This window comes from Sinocyclocheilus grahami, unplaced genomic scaffold (assembly GCF_001515645.1).
Source record: "Sinocyclocheilus grahami isolate Dianchi unplaced genomic scaffold, SAMN03320097.WGS_v1.1 scaffold495.1, whole genome shotgun sequence".
Classification (NCBI taxonomy): domain Eukaryota; kingdom Metazoa; phylum Chordata; class Actinopteri; order Cypriniformes; family Cyprinidae; genus Sinocyclocheilus; species Sinocyclocheilus grahami.
In genome coordinates, this window is record NW_015505674.1 from 691,112 (window position 1) to 705,562 (window position 14,451).

Here is a 14,451-nt window from a genome sequence, read left to right on the forward strand (position 1 = left end):
TTATCAACTCCACCTTAATACATACATATTATATGACATTATATAGCACATTTTATAGCATGCAGGGTTAATAGAAAGTGTTTTCTGCAAATTGCAGTGTAATATTAGCCCAACACAATCAATATTATACGACTGACACAATGCGCACATAGCTGTCATTTGTTAACATTATTCGTCTGACTTACACCTTCATTAGTCTGGACGAGTAGTCATGAGCAGTCATTGATGTCTATTGGAGAGCAGTAATCGTTTACTCCTCCTCCTCCTCCTCCTCCTCATGCTGTCGGCTGTGTGGGTGTCTGACAGCTCCGTGAGCCTCAAACCGGAGCGCTTCAACACTCGCCGCAACGCGCGCGCCGCCGCTCTCCGCTCAAATGCGCTTTTCTTCCTGCGTACCTACGTTCCGCGCTCCTCATGTCCTCCGCAACTCTCTCAGGATCGTTTCGGTGCTGATGTGAGTCCAGTACATTCATTCATTTGACACGTTTCTTCAGTCGATGAGTATGCGTTCACATTGGAGTTACATCGCCTGGATTTGCGTCTTCAGTCTCGGCGCGTTCAGGACTTTCTGCATTCCCAGTAATGAAGGTAAGACGCGGGATCTGGGAACGGTGCTATTTGCGGGGATTGATGGTTGACAGTCACTGGGTTCCGTAAGGAGAAAATACAGTTCTGGAAAAAAAGGTTCTGCAAAGAACGCTCTTCTAATCAAGAACCATTTTCGGCTCCATTCGGTTCTTGGGTTGATATGGTTGTTTGGAGACTAAAACAAAAGTTCTTGATGATAAATTAAAGGTTCAAGCGACCCGTGCGTTGGTTTCTGAATTCGCTACATTATCACAGTGTTTTTTTTCTTTCTTTTTTAAGTTGTGTAGAACTTAAAATAGGTTCTCCAATGGCATTAGACTGTGAAACCCTTTGATTTTAAATGGAACCATTATGTTATGTCAGAAGCATGTGTGAAGCATTATTTTTAAGGTCGACACACAATTTACCACATATATGAATGCATAAACAGTGTACACACAAGATACACATGGAGAAGTATCAATGCATCAGAAACCTCTCAGATCTTCTTCAGAACATGTTATATAGGCCTTGAACCCGTATATGTCCGTACGGTTCTCCAACACAAATGTTCTCTACACGGCGTGAAATGTCATGTCAAAAGTGAAGCATCATGTAATATATCTTCCATTAAGCCAACAGTGATTTCACACCAGACCGTTTAATGGAGCAGACGTTCCTGAACATCATTGATTACAGTTCAACCAAACTCCCAGCCAGCTGGCTTTTAAACACCTCAATTCACTATTGTACGTGGACTGAAAACGTGAATTCATAAAGTGTATTGTGAATTGCTTCATTGCCTTTGAACACGTTCAAAGGGTCCTTTTAAAGATTTCATGAATTGTATTGTTCACTAAGAACATCCATTCACAGACAGTTCAGAAATCACAGCTCAGATCATAATGAAAGCACTATTCAGCCGCCAAGCTTTACAAGAGTTATTAATGTTGATTCAATGGTCTATTTAAAGACCTGCTGTAGCATTTTCTTTCAAGATACAGATATCAAACGGTAGATTATTGCAGGACAAAAATGAATGCCTACGATACAATTTCTACAGACAAAGATATAGATGATGCACTTCAAATTAATATTTAATTTTCAAAGGTTAAGTTCACTAACTAAAATATATCTGTTGCATTGGATCCCAATGGCACTTTTGGTAAAAATATGACGTCTCTTTTTTTGTGAGAGCTGATGTGTACACGTGGGATGGTGCATTTGCATTAGAGGCGTAAAGACAAAGGAAACACAGACACGTCTTCATCAAAGTTCCCTAAATTGGCTTTGTAGTGGTCAGAGAACAGCAGGCACTGACTACAAATCATATTCCATATTTTACAGCTTTATTTCCCAGGATACAAAACTGCATTCCTAAGAAACCCTTTCAAGTTACAGGACGTTTTAACTAGCGTACATAAAAATGATTTCACCCGGTGTTACCTTGGGAAATGTCAACAAATTATCTGCAAGTGAAATTGATGTGTTGCAATCGACCATTTGGGCTGAAGTGTGCAGACTATAGAATATGTAAATATTCTAATGAGCAGAAGTCAGCATATGGATAGTGCAATGACAAGTGTGGGGATGAGTTGATTGATTGTACGCTGATGATGGCACAATAAAAATGAGAGCGGGATGGGGGAGGGCGCTCGGGTGCCTACACAGACTGGCACAATGGCCCAGCAGACGCGCAAGGACAACGGCCACTCGAAAATCACAATGGCGGCAGGTCTGGTAGAATTCGAACAAACCTGTCGATTCGGAGAGCTGCGACCTGCGGTGAACTGTGATCTGTAGGGAAATGCGCTTTCAAATGAACATTAACAATTTTTGCAGTTATGTTTGGACAGTTTAACAAATCAGAAGATTCACTTTGCCATATACTAATCTTCCATACACTAATGAATATTTTTGACGATTTTTATTTTTGCAGTTTTAAAATCTATTTACGCCCCTCTTGAAGTTAGATTTCCGCATATTGCTCCTCTTTCGACATCTGTATTTGCCTAAGGATGGACACAACCTCTCTTTTATCTAGTTCAGAACTGTACTTCTTTGTGCTAATTAGATTTATGTGAGTCTCCCCAGGATATTTTTTTCAGTTTAAGTAGGACAATGTACATCGACGTCTGTCATTCAAAAGAAATACATTTAGACTTCATTTAGAGACATTTCAATAGGACACAAGCAGATTAAATGTATTTGTTTTTCTTCTCTGCATATGTGTTCTGTTCTCACAAATCAGTATCAAATTTGAGGTTACATAACAGTTAAGATCAATAACCAGCGTTCGCATCCAGCTGTTGGCCTTATTTATTTAGGGCATGAAGTAAAAAAAAAAAAAAAAAGATTATTTTTAATTTCAGAAGTTCGGATGAACTAATCTTTACCCTTTTACATCTTCTTTTTTTAGCACTATTGTGACATTTGTGTGGGTTTCTTAGTCACTCGCTTGTTGTTTTATTCCCAAAATGGAATTGTTATTGTGAGTCATCTCACACATGCTAAACAGTCTCACCACACAACCTTTGAGCAACACAAGGTCAAATTAAAATTCAGCCCTGATCGGACTGTGAATGTAAAGGTCATCTAATTAGCTGCAGCGGTACTCATTCGTAAAAGGTTCCAGCAGATACAAAAAGAACCTGTGACCTACTCTGGGTATCAAATACTTGCACAATAATCTAAAAAAAGACTGGATTGTTTAATAGACATCTCACATAGAATTTGCACTCAATTTAACCAAGGGCAAAGATTGCACAACAGATATTATTCCATGTTCTCTCTTTCTAAAGGGTACATTTTCAAATGATTACACTCATTGTTCAGAAACATTTAGATCAATATTACAATAAGATAATGTGATCTCATTTGTGTTTGCAGGTATTCAGATGTGAATTGTCTGGATGCGTAATATTTTCTGTGTGCAAATGATTTTCAGGGGCTTTTTCCCCCGCTAAATTCATAAATTATAAAAACGATTTTTAAGGAATTAAAAAAATTATATTTATTTTTTTTATTACATTTTTGGCACAAGTCCTCATTAATGTTGGACCTGTTACAATATCAATAAATTGACAGCATCTAAAACATTTTACAGACATGCACCTTTCCATGAAGGGTCATAGATATGTAAGTCATATAGACTTTTTATTCTACTTTGAATACATTTGATTAAATATGTTTAATGGCGTGACATTTAAAATCGATTTCCATTATTTATATACATGTGCATGTGCGTACTTTACTTATGAATGCCTCTGAAAACAAAGACTCAATATGAACTATATTGTTATTAAAAGGAAAAAGTGACAAAAACTAAATGTATACATATGAACAGCTGCAGAACCTAATGCAATCACCCTGAACTATAGAGAATATGTGATAAAGGACAATTCATGTGATAATAATTTATTAATTTAAAGTTTTTAAAATGTTGAAGAATGTGTGTGTACAATGTATGTATAGAAATTGATCTGCACTTTATTTTAAGATGTAATTGTTACAGTGTAATTACAGTGTAAGTACTGAGTAATATAGTTAACAGCATGTACTTACTATATAGTTAGGTTTGGTTTAACAATAGTTGTTTGTAATTATGCAACCTTTACTGTTCTTACTACAGTAAACACATGTATTGTGTAACAAGGACCTTGCAAACTTAAGTGTGACCGAAAACTACAGTACAGAAACGAATTAGATCAATTCTGAGCGAGTCGATATTGTGATTGCGCTCTGCATATAAATGCTCTTTCTATATTGCTTTTACAACTCCAGATTATTGATTTGTCTGTGTTTCTCGTTCTCCCGCAGTGAACTTGCTGGACTCTCGCTCTGTAATTGGTGACCTGGGGTGGGTCGCCTATCCGAAGAATGGGGTGAGTTCCACACATCTTCCTGTCTCTCAGCACTTTGAGTTAAGAGCCGGCTTCAGGAGAACATCTCAAGGTCTCCGATTCCCTCGACGGCAGGAAAGACAGTTTCAAAGTGAAAAATAATAGAACGTGGAGAGCGCAGCACAGGGAGAGAGGGACTACGAGAGGTCAGAGACAAACAGAGATGAAGGGAAAGCCCTTCTTTGTTCTAAAAGAGGCACAGAGACACTAAACCTGCTGTTCTCATTTCTTTGTGACGCTCAGAATGTAATGCATTGCTGTCGAGTTAGCTGATTGGTAAACCTGCTGAACAATGCGTTTCGTTTTAATGACAAACCGCCAAGTTTATATACAGTATGTATCTGTTTTTCTGTTTCCTATTTCCACTTAGAATACCAAAGTGAAGAAAGCTGAAGCTACATGAAATAGTTTGTGAGCAGAAAAGGAACATGTGTTGAGTGTCTTGGTTGTTTTTGACAGGCTGACAGGAATAAGCAGCTACAAACTTGAACACAACATGAAAATAAATATCCCAGTATTGCTTCAGGTCTGTCAGTATCATGTTGTTTTCATGCTTTTGTGCTGGTACCCTGGCTCGTTTAAATGGAAGCCCGTTTCTGCCACTGAATAATGATAATTAAAATAATAAAATAAATAAAATAATAAAATAGTAATTAAAATAATGCACACCCAGGGTGAAAATGCTTTATATCTCGCAATTGTGACTTCTTTCCCCCCCTCAGTATTGTGAGATATAAACTCGCAATTGCTAGATATAAAGTCATAACTGTGGGAAATAAAGTTGCAATCTCATGTTATAAAGTCAGAATTGCAAGATATAAACTCCAAAAAAATAGACTTCACAAATCTACTTGAAATAGTCGACCATCCAGGGACTTTTGGCATACACTATTCAGCATACTATGCTTTGGGACACACATATTCTAATCTCACATACTATTTAGGATGGACAGTATGAACGTTGGTACGCAAGACCTGTCTTTATGAATGGCTCATTGAATCACTGATTCAAATGATTCGTTGAAAGACAGATTAATTCAGGAACAAAACACTGCAGTGTCGCTCTGAGATGAGCAAATTATCTGCTCCAGCTTTGTTTGGAACTATTTTCATTGGCGAAACAAAAAACAAAAACAAAAAAAAAACAATATCGTGTCTAAAATGTAACTCAATCAACATTAATTTCTTGTTTGTTGAACTGTTGTATACAATTACTATCACATTTGTGATTGTGACTATGCTCATGCACTGATATTCAGGAAAACGGCACTGTTTCTTGTGTGATATTACTTAAAAAACCAAAAAAAACATAAAGGGACATTTTTGGCTTTCATAATTTGAATTATAGGGGCATTTTAACTGCATTCTAATAGGCTTCATCACGCAGTCAATGCTTTTGGATTCTCAAGACCCGTTTTTTTTTTTTTTTTTGCAGTGAGTGACATGTATGCTCCATAATGTCAGCTTGCATATTGTTAAAAAAAACTATTACGATATTATCACAGATGATAACTATCACTGACCCAGCTCTCACTTTTAGTTTTGGATTTTGATTAGAAAAGTGTATTTGCTTTAGGACTGTGCAAACATTGTGATTTATCCATTCTCGATATCAGGTTGCTTGTCCCAGCTGCTGTGTAGAGGCCTTTATTGTTATCTAGTGTGGCCTGCATCCAGTGTTGACAGTGTGCAGTTATAGCTTAATTCATTTTCCTGTTGTGATGGTAAAAAAGAGCGCTTGCATTGTGCTTACCTACACCTGCTCTCCAATGCAACAATACAGGCCGACGATAGATGCTAAAGTCTCCAGGCACGCTGGATAACACCTGTTATGGGAGACAATTATTCCTCCTTTCAGATGGAAATACAAACATCCTTGCGTGATATCCTGAATATGACGTGAAATCTGGGGAGCGCTAAATCAATGTCAGATATAGCAGAGGGCTTTTCACTTGGCCCATGTATGTTTTGATAGTTTTTTTTTTTTCAATTTGAAATGAAATAAGCAGAAATGAGAAAACGGAACCTTTATTTGTTTTTTTGTTTCTTCAACTTCAACCAACCCTTTTTTGGTTTATTGGTAGAAAAAATTATAAATTAGTTCAAAATTTGTTTCCCTCATGTGGGCGGTCATGAGATATCACCCTTTCTGCTGATCGGTCAACCAAATCTGAACCTGTGACGTCATCAGTTGTTCCTCAGTTCTGTTCAACAAAATAATAGTCCTCTGCTGTGCTGCAGTACCGATTCTTAAACTGTACAGGGCATGTCCTAGATTGGGCTTTCTTCTGTGCACCCTAATGCGTTGCACAGACATATCTATTTTTAGAAATAATAATGTGCACCCAGCCTGTTTTATTTAGATCAATTTATTTAGAACAGATCAATGTTCAGTCAAGTGTAAATACGCAGCAGTCATAACTTTTCGTTTAGACAGTACACTCAGTTTTGGACAAGCGATGGTCATTGCAAATACTGTAATGCAAATCGACTGAGGGTACCGAGGATGGTGAATTCAATTTTTACTGTACTGTAATCATAGCCACGCGAACGCATTTTTCCAGGATTTAAGTTATGAGTGTGCACAGCCTAGACGCTTGAGTAAGATGTTGATAAACAACTGTAATAAATAACTAACTCTTAAAGCTTGTGCCAGTAGTCTGTGGTAGATTTCTAGATTAATATTTCTGAAATAAATATGGTACAACATTCCGACAGATTTGTTTGTGACATCATTCATTCATTCAAGTCCATTAAATTAATCTTTTCCAAAATAATGTCCATGGAAATTAAGGCACAAAAGGCCTTTAAGTGAAATAGGAACATGTTAACCTTCACAGACTAGATTGCCAGGTAACTGTCAGGGTTCTGGACTGTGTGTGTTTTGCTCCCTGTGACCCAGTTTCTCCCCGTGTTAATTGTGTTAATTTGATTATGATTCCATGCACCTGTGTTCCCCTGATTGTCCTGTGTTTATTAGCCCCAGTCTGTGTTCTCGGTTCTACTTGTTGGATGTTGTGAAATTAAATACTGTTTATGTACTCCACGTCTCCTTGTTCCGTGCTCCTCGCTCCTCCTAGCACAGATCGTTACAGAAGAACCGACCAAAGACAGTAACCTCCGTGTGTTTCCCCTCTGTTTGTTTTCCGTTTTATTTTTCTCAGTGTTTTTGTTTCCGTTGTATTGCTTCTAGGGCTGTGCAAAAAATCTAATGCGATTTTAATGCGCATCTCGTCAGTAAAGCCGCTCCTGTGATTATAAATAAGTAAATCTCCAGCACGTGCGTTCAGATGGAGCGGCATTTACTACACAGATCCGTAGTTCACTGACAAGCTGCACAAAATCGCATTCAAAATCGCAGGCGATTCATTGCTGATTTTGAACGAATTCCTCCTCCTCCTCCTGCTGGATCTCTCAAGGACCATACAAGACTGTTCCGGCTGTTAGCTAGCACCACCAGCTACCCGGACGACGCGCGTCTCATTCTATGATGCGAGCCTGAACACCGCGAGCAGTGCGCCGTCGTCTGAGGATGGTCCTCGAGAGGATTTCGGTGCCTTCGTGGAGTAGACTCTGGCAAGAAACGGATCGCCATCCTAGCCTGTGATTGATCTCTTCAGATCCACTCCAGACCCAGTGCCCAGCCCACCATCTCCCCGCGGTGCGGCGCATCAGCCCGAGCACACCGATGATGGAGAGCCAATTCCCGCTACGATCGACGAGCCAGCGCAAAGCCGAGTGACTGAGTGGAGGATCACCCTGGATGAGGAGCTCAATCCATCAGACTAGGTGCGAGAGCTCGCGACATTGCCAGCCACAAGGGAGAAAGCCACGGACGGTGTGAGTGCAGACAGGAGCTCCGCCCCCCTGCACCGCGGCTGAGGGCTGAGCTGAGTATGATGCGTTGAAATCCGTCCTCCAGCTCCTAGAAAGCGCCCTCAAGTGCCCGCTCCTTCAGAGCGCCATCCTTTTCCCGTGTTCAGCCTAGAGGGGCCTCCCGATCCAGAGTTAAGCCCTGAATGCCCTGAGGCTCACAAATGCCCGCCCTCCCACCTACTCCTGCCTCCTCCACCACTGTCGTCTGGCAGCCCCTCTGCTCGCCCTCAGCCCACCATCAATAAGGTGTGAGATCCGTGGGTCTGCCATCCTCCAGCGTCGCCTTGACTGGAGAATCCCTCACCTCCGTCTCCAGCCTCCGAGGCACGGACTCCGCCTTGGCCCGTAGACCCAGTGGCTCCACCTCGGCTCCTAGCTCCCTCGCCTCCACCGTCACCCGTCGATCCACCAGCTCCACCGGGCTCCCTCGTCCCTCCGGCTCCGTCTTGGTCGGGCGTCGACCCGCCATCGCCTCAGGACTCCGCTCCTCCGGCTGCAACTCGTCTCTCCGTCCTACCGGCTTCACCTTCTAGTTTTCCTTTGTCGGTTCTACTTGTTGGATGTTGTGAAATTCCCCCGTCATTCCAAGGATTAAAGACTGTTTATGTACTCCATGTCTCCTTGTTCCTCGTTCCGCGCTCCTCCTAGCAAAGATCGTGACAGTAACAACCCTAGAAAGATATTAATATTAAATAACACTATTAATCTTAATTTTCATTATTATACATAAGATTAATTCTAATCTTATATAATCAATAGTAGTATTTGATATTAATATATTAATGCTATTTTGTCCTATTTATTAAACTATTTGAAATACATTAAAATATAGTATGTACACTCTTGAATGATGAGAATGTTTTAGTGTATGAAAGTAAATAAATAAATGCAACTCTCTTGATATCCTAATGGTTAAAATGGTTCTCATTATTATTATTATTATTATTATTATTATTATTATTATTTTCTTTTCTTTTTCCTATGTTTTCCCATAAAGCAAGCCTTAATAGTAGTGACATTATTATGTTGCATTCTATTATTATTATTATTATTATTATTATTATTATACAAATAGTATAATATAAAAATAAGAATAAAATAATAAATTATATTGACATAGGTCAATAAATCTCTTAAAATATTAATTTAACCTTTTTAAACGTTGAGTTGTAAAATATTACAATGCTACAAAAACGTCATCCAGTTTACGTAACGTTTATGTTAAACTTTAGCTATTTGTACATCCATATTGTTTTTACACATTAACAAAAAAATAAACATAGCATGTTTTTTTCATATTATTATTATTATTATTATTATTATTTTACAAGTGATTTTACAAGTAAAGTGATGCAGGTGCATGCGTACAGAAAGTGATATGTATATGACCATACAATTTATGTTAAACTTTAGCTATTTGTACATCCATATTGTTTTTACACATTAACAAAAAATAAACATAGCATGTTTTTTTCATATTATTATTATTATTATTATTATTATTTTACAAGTGATTTTACAAGTAAAGTGATGCAGGTGCATGCGTACAGAAAGTGATATGTATATGACCATACAAATTGCAGTTAGACAGAGAGAAAGAGTTCTGACGTGAAATGAAAAACAGTTATATAATCCAATAGGTCAACTTTGCATTAAAGGTTTGAAAATTCCCAGAAGATTTCAGACTGATTATGTGAGTTAGGGAGGAGATGCTCGTTTCCAGGAGACTTGGGATGTTGTTATGCTGTTAGAGTCGACTACACTCACAATCATATTAATTCAGCAGCGCGTCTGGAGTGTGAGATTTAGCAACAGCTCAGCAGTTTCAAGAAACTCAGTAAAGCCAGTCACTTACACTGCAAATGTGAAATATGGCAGATAAACCCTCTTAATGTATCTAGGTATTGGTTTACAGCTATTTAGGGTTTTAACATATCAAGAGAAACCTATAACCTCCTAAGTATTAATATGCTTTCTTATATAATAACTCTACAAAAAGGTCAGACATTACCTTTGCTGACTGAAAATGGACATAAGTGACTGATTTGAGGTGCTCTTCATTGGCAGAAACCACTCACAGATAGGCCTCCTTTGCTACATGAATAGCCTTGTGGGAGTGAATGTACAGCGCTCTCTCCCACCTTCAATACCACGACTGAGGTGCCCTTGAGCAAGGCACCGAACCCCCAACTGCTCCCCGGGCTCCACAGCAAAAATGGCTGCCCACTGCTCCGGGTGTGTTCACGGTGTGTGTTCACTGCTGTGTGTGTGCACTTTGGATGGGATAAATGCAGAGCACTAATTCTGAGTATGGGTCACCATACTTGGCCACATGTCATGTCATGTACAGATGATAGCGTGCTGCTAAGCTAATTGTAGCATGCTCTAAAAATATGTCGTATTTAGACCTGTGACAATAACACAAGTGATAAAAGGTATCTCTTTGATGTTAATCCATATTTTTTGGCCTAACCAACCACAACCATGATGAGGAACACTCCACTCTCCTCGTAGACCTGCGTGCATTGAAATCTCACTGAACCGAAATACTGCTCATCAATGTATATTAAACGTCAAATATGGAAGAGGAGAGAATTTTGAAGATAAGAATCAGATATTACAGGACAGTTTTTTTTTTCTATTTTGGAGTAAAATAAAGCCTGTGGTAAATATAACTTGATACTTTTGTTCTACAGCGTAAAATGCACACATTAACACCTCAAACCGTCTTATCCAGTCACTTATTAGAAAGATAGTTTAATCAACTTTTCTCAATCAAGATTTTCAATTAAAGGGAAACTTCTGTCATTTACTCACCCTCATGTTGATCCTGCATGAATTTCTTTCTTTTGTGGGACATAAGAAAACTTATTCTGAAGAATGACTGAAACCAATTGGTCCCCATTGACAAAGGTATCTCTTTGATGTTAATCCATATTTTTTGGCCTAACCAACCACAACCATGATGAGGAACACTCCACTCTCCTCGTAGACCTGCGTGCATTGAAATCTCACTGAACCGAAATACTGCTCATCAATGTATATTAAACGTCAAATATGGAAGAGGAGAGAATTTTGAAGATAAGAATCAGATATTACAGGACAGTTTTTTTTTCTATTTTGGAGTAAAATAAAGCCTGTGGTAAATATAACTTGATGATACTTTTGTTCTACAGCGTAAAATGCACACATTAACACCTCAAACCGTCTTATCCAGTCACTTATTAGAAAGATAGTTTAATCAACTTTTCTCAATCAAGATTTTCAATTAAAGGGAAACTTCTGTCATTTACTCACCCTCTTGTTGATCCTGCATGAATTTCTTTCTTTTGTGGGACATAAGAAAACTTATTCTGAAGAATGACTGAAACCAATTGGTCCCCATTGACTTCCATGGTATGGACAAAATGCTATGGAACTCAATGGGGACCAGCAATTGTTTGGTTACACACATTCTTTAAAATATCTTATTTTAGTGCATTGAGGGACTGCCTTCTCCGCAAGCATTTTAGAAGATACAGTAGCATAATAATGCTCCCTAAAATGCTACCTTAAGTAGGAAGTTCACTAGATTTTGGAACAGAGCTGTTTAAAACAACAGTTTAAATTCATGTTTGCATGATTCATGTCAGTAACGCAATTGGGTCAAATGCTCGTTTTTGAAGACTCAAAGGCTTTTGGATCTACAATCAGCAATCTGTACTGGCAGGTACATCACAAAACACCAGTGATTATCTTTTCTCCCCGGTTTGTTTGTTTTCAACCCTGGCTTCATGCTGCTTTAACCGCTGTCAGAGCGGCCCAGATTTGCCAAGTCAACGAAGCGGTTTACAGGAGCTCAGCTAAATCCGGGCTTTGTGCAGGCCTAGGGCACCTCTGGCTCACATCGCTGTCCTTTATTCCTGTCTCTTACCGAAGGGGAAAAACGCATTGATGTGATGCTCAACAGAGGAACCGATCCACCCACCCTGAAAAGTCACATTCACGCATCCCACCACACTCTCACGCAAAGACATTCAGCCAGAATCATAGCAGGGAGTTGTTTTCAACCCTGCCTGTCAGTCATGTCCGGCTCCGCCCCCTGTGGACCCAATGACAGGGATGGCTGGGTGATGGTGATTGGTGGGTAATGAGGGGTTACTGTTTGAAAGGCAGTGGGTCATACTTGCTCGTTCTCTGCGGTGTAGCACCGGTAATAAGCCGAGGAGGAAGTGCTCTGGGAGCTGGGGTTTGTGGGTAAATGCATGCTTATAGCACACGCTAACTCACACTGGGAGAATTGAGGGTTTTAGGGGCGTAAAGCATTGGTAAATAAGTGTGCCAAGATAGCGGAGGGAAGGGTTTAGACGGAGAGAATGAGAAAATGGAGAGGGTCTCAGTAGGGGACGGTAGGAAAGAGAGTTTGGATGATGATAGTTCACATACATTTGTATCCGGAAATGCCTGACAAGTGAACAAGCTAAGAGAAAAATAAATGATGTGGTTTTTTTTTTATATTGTTTGTTAGACTGTTTCTGACACATAATAGTAGTTGTGTACATGTAGCACTGACTGCTGTTGTTAAAGGGATAGTCTACCCAAAAATTAAAATTATGAGATCAATTACCCATGTCGTTTCAAACACCTATGACTTTTTGTTTTAAAAACAAGCTAATGAGATTTGTTGTGCATGGCAAGGAAGCACATTTTAATCTCCGTTTATCATATTTGATGTGCTCTATGTGCGTTGATGAATGTTTATACAGTATGTGAATAAATGTCTAAATTAAACCTGTTCATTATACTGTATAAAGTCATTGTTTCTCTTCAGAAGAAATTAAATTATTAGATTCATATGGATTATGTTTACGATGGCTTTTTGAAATGTACATTTTTTTTGGTTCCTAGACTGTTTAATGTAGGGACAGAAATCTCTCAGATTTTATTAGAAATATCTTCATTTGAGTTTTGAAGATGAATTGAAAATCTTATGGGTTTGGAATGACATGACACACCTGTAGAGGTGAAAGTTGAAGGAAAAAATTAAAATCTAATTGAAAGAGAACAACTGCACACTCACTTAAGCATAGGCTATTTATTAACCAATACTAAATTGGTTAATACATAGCCTATGCTTAAGTGAGTGAGCAGTTGTTCTCTTTCAATTAGTAGACTGTTAAAGCCACTCTTTTCTATACAATAAAATGATTCATTGACCAGAGAACTTTGAAACAAAGGTTAAATATTAAGGTTAAATAACTCAAGTAGTTTCTTGTCTTTGCATTAAATGTACCATCTGGTTTTAAGCTATCTTTAAAGTAAAACCTGTAAACATCCCCTTGATTTACCAGCACTAATTGGATTTGTTCCCTCACCCGAGAACTGGATCAGTGTCAGACCCAATCTAACCCGAGAACTGGATCAGTGTCAGACCCAAACTTCTCATATAATTACTCTGTTTTTACACAAGCAGCATTTGAGAAGTTGTTAAGGTGGAACTCCAGCAAACTAACTATCCACCGAATTTTAAACGTAAGAGCAGACGTGACCATTTTTACCTTTAAAATGCAAGGCTTCCAGTTTCATTTGAGTTTTTACCCTAGTGAAAAAATAATATACTTAAGCCCAATTTATTCAAATGTACTTTAGCTTAAAGGGGTCATATGATGCAATTTAAATTTTTCCTTTCTCTTTGGAGTGTTACAAGCTCTTGGTGCATAAAGAAGATCTGTAAAGTTGCAAAGACTAAAGTCTCAAATCCAAAGAGATATTTTTTATAAAAGTTCAGAGTCAGCCACACCTACCTAAAACGCCTCGTTCTAACACGCCCCCACATGTCTACCTCACTATGTGCGAAGATTTGCATAACGCCACCCAAATGTTCACGCAAAGAAAGAAGGCGCAACTTTTATTCTCGCTGTAGTATTGTTGACACTGCAGCCATGTCCTGAAGACGCTGTGTGCTTCGTTGTGAAAGTTAAACTACTTTGTTTGGTCTTCCAAAAGAGGACGATATCCGCTTCGTCATGCCTAGAGCTGATCTGTGCTGGTCGCTGAGGAAATACATCAACTTCACGCTGTGGATCGCTGGATCGGCTTTCACCGTGGACGAAGCGAAGTCCAGCCC

General features: G+C 38.9%; 1 protein-coding gene across 2 annotated transcripts in view; it reads left to right on the forward strand.

The window, feature by feature from the left end:
- Positions 1 to 325: 325 nt before the first annotated feature.
- Positions 326 to 14,451, forward strand: part of LOC107554238 (ephrin type-A receptor 5) — an 89,623-nt gene continuing 75,497 nt past the window's right edge. For both annotated transcript variants that reach the window (XM_016236694.1, XM_016236695.1), the window contains exons 1-2: positions 326 to 588; positions 4,387 to 4,451. In XM_016236694.1, coding sequence (XP_016092180.1) covers positions 498 to 588; positions 4,387 to 4,451 — 156 coding nt within the window. In that variant the 5' untranslated portion in view covers positions 326 to 497. The remainder of the gene's footprint in view (positions 589 to 4,386; positions 4,452 to 14,451) is intronic.